Here is a 6,844-nt window from a genome sequence, read left to right as displayed (position 1 = left end):
CAAATAAGAATACGGTACGTGGCTGGGTAGCCAGTAGTTATGCATGTATTTAGATTTTGATATATATATATTTGGGAAAATCTATACGTTTGAAATTAGGAGTCGTTGCCGCAAGTAAAAATAAATAAATTCAGTTTTGATCTAAACGGAAGAGTTAATTAGCCTTGGGTCAAGGCAATAATTACTCTTGGAGTAAGCGGATTGCGATTCGCTAAACTCGTACTTGTTCTAAGTATAAAGCGAAATGTCGAAGGCCTAACTTACGCTACCTCAAAGCGCAAAGCTACGGCAGCCCCGTGCATCATTAAATTTATAATTTTCAGTACCTACTATGGTTTACAAAACTCGGGGAGTAGAGCTTACAATCCACATGCTAGTAGCCCTACTTCTTTTAAAACGAGTAGCGTCTTGTAAAAATGAGCAGCATTGACCACGGCCTCTACGAAGTTTAAAAATGACAGTGGTCTACCCTGCACATACTAAGATTCGACGGGGTGCAACAGGGTTGTCGGGCATTTTGTACAAAGGAGCTTAGAGTACAGGAGTCCCCCCTCAACAAACGCATCAAGGTTGAGTTCGTGATCTTGAATCATATGCAAAACCATTTTTTAAAAGTAAGCTAACCTTCTTTGCTATCCCATTTAAGTGTAACATATATTCAGGAAGGATGGCACTTTTGAATAATCACAATTCCACACAACTGTAATGTTTTAGAGTAGATGGGAGCATGCAACTATTGTTCATGCTTTTCTGTATTCAATCCCACCTCTAGGTGTCCAAACATGTTAGTCCGATTAATTGTTTTGCAATAAACCTCCTAAAAGTGTTAACTACCTGACACCTTTTGTGACTCTTCTACTTCAGTGTCCATAGGAAGTACTCTATCAGAGATGTTTAGACTACACATATGTTTTCAAGTTATATCCTGAACGCAACAGTGTAGTCAAATCAATTCTGAAAATGTGGTGTAGCTGGTAACAGAGAGCATCTAGGATGACTTTCTTTTGGTGGCATCTTGGAAAAAAGCGGTGTAGGGATATTGTAGTAGCCGATCGATAACACTTGTTGTTTCGGTGAAACATTCAGCTGGCGGTCTGGTCGGGGACATCTGATCTGCTAATCTGGTCGGGGACATCTGGTCTGGTCGTGGACGATTTATATCTGGTCGGTCTGGTCGGCGACATCTGGTCTGGTCTGGACATCTGGTCTGGTCGGAGTCTCAGAGATCAATTTTGTCGTGAAATCGTGTGGTATCTATCATATTGAAGTTGAGTTTTTTTTGAGTTTGTCATCAACATGCAAAACTTAGCCCATGTTCAATATTGCAACTGCTTTAAGTTTTATCTTTACCAAACTCTAAATTGAATACAATACACATGAAACCTGCTGCGGATTTAAAATTCGATACACTGAACAGACTGTGTTGCGGGTATCTCCGCAGACCTTTAGAGGCCAGCTTAAGTATTTTCAGATTTAAATATTTCATCTGTTTTGAAATCCATTTCGGAGAAAGCTTTACTTTGAGCATGCTACATTAATTTTCATCGTTCACGGATGTGAAGGTTTTTTTTATTGGGGTAGGGGATGAAACAGTAACTTATCTATATGAAAAGCAAATTGTATAAAAATGACTACTGTAAAACTTGCTGGAAAAGAAGAGATTATATTGCACAATTAATTTGACTGAACTGAGATGATCATAAGAACACTGAAGCCAATTAGCAATTACAATCCAAAAATTTGCTGACTTCCCATTGTCCCTTCCTCCTCACTATATAAATGTATTGCATCAAAGATCATAAAGTGATTAGATTCTTTAATCGTAATATAATACAATGGATCTTACTATATTTATCACAGAATTGCGCTTACGAGGTCTAATTCCTAAAGTTCAGTCCAACAATGTCAAAGATTCGTATTGATTACAGCAATTCAATACGGTTCTTGATCCTCCCCTTCTTCTTTCTGGCAGAGAAGAAGTTTTGGGCAGAATCGTATTACTGCTGTACATAAAAATTTCATTGAACCCTAGATTAGCTCCAGTCTGCAACTATATGGTAGATCAACAAGGCATTGATCTGTCTGTCACAATTAGTTTTCTGCTCGACTTCCTACCACGCAATCAACACCGACCAGCCCAATGCGCTTGATTTATCTCCGTCGAACAATAGCACTAGCCATCGCTGCGTTTCTTGCATGCCCCGAGGCAGCCACGATGGAGGCCATTGCTACGGAATCGCAAGGTCATCAACACGTAAGACAAGTGACAGCGAGTCAAGATGGTAGCCGATCTGATGAAAGGTACTCAATTTCAGCGATTATTCAAAAGATTAGAAGCGCCGCATTGAAGACCCTCAGCAAGGATGACTTTAAGAAGCGTAATCCAGTGGGCTATTATACGAAAAAGTTCGAAGAGCAAATCCTCCGCAATTTGAATACACGCAAGGAGTTGTTCACGAGTGGAGCATTCAAAAAGTGGAAATCTTCGATTGAAAATTTCTATATGAATAGAAAAGGTGTCGTACCGTTAGAGACGGGCGTATCCTCACAGGACCAAGCTTATGACCTTATGTTCATAATCCTGTTTGAAAAACTTAAACCGAAAGAATTTGTCGCTCAGCTCGAACACGTTGCGCAAAATTACAACCTCAATATTTTCGTAACCAGCCAAGTCCGTCGACTGATCGATAAATGGTTTGTTGAAGCTAAATCTGCGATCGATTTTAAGTCTATTGATTCTCTAATCGAAGCTCTCAAAAAGAGTATCACTCCGAGTAATGAGCTGAGTATCGCAGCGGGTATGCTCCACAAGAGTAGTCCATTAGGAGATAGAGCTGTTTGGAGCTTTCTCAGGGAATTTACCGATAGAGGTGTTTCTCAAGATCTCGGCAAGAAAATTTTATCGGAAGTTATGGAGGGTAATATGTACGTAGCTAAAAGTCGAGAACAACTACTGCGTGATTTAGATTCGAAGAAATTCCGTCAGTCAGCTATAGAAACGCGCAGAATAAGTTCTAGAAGTGTCTGGAATCATCTTTAAAGTCAGACTTTCGGCGTTCCGAAAATTAAAATTTATCCACCGCACTCCTTTTGTACGCACTTTAATGTTTCCTCATATTCCGTACAAAAGGTGGTTTACCTCACTGTTGCTGCACTGTACTTTTAAACTGCTGCTATTCGGCACTACCCTTAAGATAAAAGCCAAATGTAAATTGTGAGTTCGACCACTGTTGAAGAAAAAGTAACAAGTGTATGCTAGATCGTTATTTTACTGAGTGTTGTTTACTATCCTCTGCTAAGAATGATGTAAGAAATTTGGACCGCCAATTTATATACCAGTACCATACTTTAATCCCCACAAAATACCAAGCGCAAAAAATGTCTCATTAATACACCTTCTCGTTAAACCTCATAAGGGCGGCCCGTGCTTTTGGGTGTTGTCGTTTCTCCGCGACAAAACAGACTGGTTATAAGCGGGACGTCGGTCTGATGAGCCTATACGAGCCTTGCGCAAGGGACATCCAGTCCGAAGTTGAGAGACAAAGCACGTCGGGTGTTTAAACGCTGCTCGGCAGTTTGAAGCTCTCCCTTCTTTTTCTCAGCATAGCTGAGATGCGTTGGCTCAGGCCCGCTCAACGAGCTCTGAGGGTTTGCATTCCAACGATGCCGCGCCAACTTAAATTTTTTGGCAAGCAATGATACATTCACCGCTTCTTTAAAAAAAGGAGGATGCACACGAAATACTTCCATTCCAGCCGCACCAATGCGGAGGTCTTCCATAAAGACGGTCACTCCGACCGCCTCGGGAAGAGGATCGGTTAACATCCCGGCAATGAGAGTTTTCAACTCTTGGACAAATTCATCAACTCATTCTTGCCCTGTCGAGCGGCGGGAACACTCGAAAACGCTGCAGCTTCAGCTCCATTTAAAAGGGAAACGCCGCTTCAACCGATGTGTCGCACGTCAGTGCTCTTTCTCGCGCTCGACCCCCGAGCTTCGAGATAGTTAGCGCCACGCTGTGTTGCTCTGTCTGGAGCTTAGAAGATGTCATAACCATCTCGGCCCAACTTTTCCAGAGCATGATATTCTGTCCATCCTTACCCTAGACGGTCTGAACGCTCACCATGAGCGACCTGGGTCGGGAATAGTCATCCGTCGTTGACGGTGGCGTCATGAACGCAGTTGATGCTGACATCTTAATCTCGAGGTGATCTAGTAGAGCATTTTCATAGTTCGGAACGCCTCTATGCGCACTTATCGCTTCGAGTCCTTGCAAAACAAAGTTTTCACGCCCTCGTGGCCAAGCAGGGACATCATCTAATTAAGCCCGTTCTGCATGCCCTGAGGCAGATAAAAGAATGGCTCCAACCTCACAGAAGATCAGTCGTAACGACTCAGGCGTAGATTTACTTCAAGTGCTACCAAATGCAGAGGGGCTGTCGTAGCTCTTTGCTTATAGGAAGTTAAGCTAAGGTCGCTGACCTTACGCTCTATACTAGAACCAGCGCGAGTCTAGCGGATCACAACCTGCTACATCCAAGAGTATCCTAAACCTTGACCATGGAAATTTCGCTCTTCCGTTCGACATTAAAAGTGTACTTGTCTGTTTTTTTGCGACAGAGTCGCCTATATCTAAAACCTTTATAGTAAAACCTAATTGATATGCAAAACTACTGGCAGGCCCGCCACGTAGTGGTGGACTGTTAGGGTGTAGCCACACCATTATGTGATTACATCGATTTTTTTAATCCACAGCTTTGCACGGTCATACCATCTTGTGTGAACCACCCTATCATACAAGGGTAAGTGTTACCCCGTTTCATTGAATTTGACATGGAAAATTTTACATTAATGTAGCTCTTTGTTTTGAGTTATAGAAATTATATTACGCGTGATGCTGGCTTGACTGAAGAACGACGACGAATTTATTCTCATTATCATCTAACTGGTTAAAAGTGCGGCCGTTGATAGCGGCGAAATTTTTTACATATGACATAAATGGCATGTCACATGACACAGAATACAGCAGAAGTGCGGCATCAAGGCTATAAAAGTAACTTCTATGAGCGCTTTGTATATGGGTCCCTGCAGTTCTAATGACGCTTGCACGAGTCAAAAAAAATTTTCTCCCTAGCCACTGCAAACAGATATGAACGCATAATTCAATTGAGTAGCGGCAAGGAGCAACTACCTCGTTTATAACAAGAAGTTACATGCCATGAAGTATGCATTTGTAATCTATATAGATCTTGAGTCGTCATTCACAGCTACATCGGCACTACAATCTCCGTAGAGAATGACATGATGGTTTCATTCTTTTTCGAATATATATATATCGTTGTGCTTGGAGACGGATTATCCGCATAGAACATTTGGTGCTATGAACAGCGACATTGCTAATATCTCTTATAAAAATGACATGTGATTTTCCTTCTTTGCCGAATCTACCTGTTCATCGAACCAGTTGAACGCGATGGCGGATGCGTTCGCTTCTCATAATTTTAAGCAGTCGCATGTAACGATGGGGACGCTGATTAAGCGATGATAAATAGTCATATACAATATGTACTCCGTCATTTTAAGCTTCGGGAAGCAAAAGCAAAGGTCCCACTCGAGCAAAAATGTGATCGCATATTTACAAACCTACTTTCATTCCAAGATTTGCTGTGTTTAAGCATTATATTGACATGAGGCGTAAGATAGTACTCCATCATGTAATACTTTAATCTGAACAACTTCGCAATGCTCACAGTAATCCTTAGTATTGACACCTCGGAAGAGAAGCAGATGCGCGCTAAATACTGGTGGGACAATGGGTTTACAGCGGAGTATTGATTTTTATCTACATGCGTTACGTTTAGACTTGTGAAGCGCTTGCAACATTTGCCAGCACCTTGGCTACTCTGTCGGACCTGATGTAATGTTGGAAGTCCATAAGTATGGACCTCTGAAGGACTCTCAGGAACCATGTCCGGTAATATTGGCTTACGGACCTTAAAAGAAATCATATTCATTTTGCTAATATCAATGATATTGTTACCAGTGACATTACAATCAAGCCGAACTCGACAAGGCATTTTGTCCACACATCTTGCTGGCGTGAACAAAGTAATTCTAATGACTCACTCCTCGATCACGGATCTCCTGTCACACATCGTGAAATTTCCTCAGCAAAAAGTTAAAAGAAGCCGTATTATCCTCAAAGATACGCGTAGCACTCAACGTGCGCAGTCAAACCCATGCATATTAATGGATGGACTCAGCTCTTGCAACGTTATGCAAACACTCCTTCGTTATTACATTTTTGTTAAGAGTTATTATAATGGAATATCTAATTTTGTAGCACCATCAAATCGCTTCATAGAAAAGTAAAAATCGTTTTCGTCATCAACCCGGTACACATCACTGCTCCACACGGCGAGTGAATCATACGGCGCTAACCCCGCAGTACCCTTGCATCACTGCAAAGATAAGCATCCTCAATAGCCTTACAGCCTATTATAGCACTTGATACATTCCACGCCCGTCTTTGAGAAAGATCAAGGCCAAAGGCGCTATTAATCTCCACCACTTCTAGCCAAAAAGATTAAATATGTTGGTGAGTGTATCACTCTGAGGACCACGATCCAGCAGTTTTGATCGCAATTGTCTGACTCATTTGCCTCCCGAGCTCTGCTGAGAGCCTTTAGCAATATCTTTGCCGGATAAATGCAAACAATTCGAAGCTCTAACGAGACAATCGTAGTTTCATGCCCGCACCAACATTGCTTTTAAGAGAAAATTGAACATGACTTGCCAAAGCATCACCAGAAAAAATGTGTGGCATTTTACCGCTCCATGTTGA

At 41.7% G+C, this 6,844-nt stretch overlaps 3 protein-coding genes across 3 annotated transcripts; 2 read left to right on the top strand and 1 right to left on the bottom strand.

The window, feature by feature from the left end:
- Positions 1-2,140: 2,140 nt before the first annotated feature.
- On the top strand, positions 2,141-3,040 carry PHALS_07800 (RxLR-like protein; the record flags this gene model as incomplete). The annotated part of the gene is made up of 1 exon (XM_024721331.1): positions 2,141-3,040. One exon carries the CDS (start codon positions 2,141-2,143, stop codon positions 3,038-3,040), a length of 900 nt encoding a protein of 299 aa, XP_024586441.1.
- A 1,845-nt stretch (positions 3,041-4,885) lies between these two features.
- PHALS_07799 (uncharacterized protein) lies at positions 4,886-5,159 on the bottom strand (the record flags this gene model as incomplete). The annotated part of the gene is made up of 2 exons (XM_024721330.1): positions 4,886-5,045; positions 5,110-5,159. The coding sequence occupies 2 exons, from the start codon at positions 5,157-5,159 to the stop codon at positions 4,886-4,888; spliced, it is 210 nt and encodes a 69-aa protein (XP_024586440.1).
- Positions 5,160-5,742: 583 nt separating this feature from the next.
- PHALS_07798 (uncharacterized protein) lies at positions 5,743-5,998 on the top strand (the record flags this gene model as incomplete). The annotated part of the gene is made up of 2 exons (XM_024721329.1): positions 5,743-5,804; positions 5,872-5,998. 2 exons carry the CDS (start codon positions 5,743-5,745, stop codon positions 5,996-5,998), a joined length of 189 nt encoding a protein of 62 aa, XP_024586439.1.
- Positions 5,999-6,844: the final 846 nt, after the last annotated feature.

This window comes from Plasmopara halstedii, assembly GCF_900000015.1.
Source record: "Plasmopara halstedii genome assembly, contig: Scaffold_3120, whole genome shotgun sequence".
Lineage (NCBI taxonomy): Eukaryota > Oomycota > Peronosporomycetes > Peronosporales > Peronosporaceae > Plasmopara > Plasmopara halstedii.
Note: the sequence above shows the minus strand (reverse complement) of the source record. Positions and strands in the feature narration are given on the sequence as shown.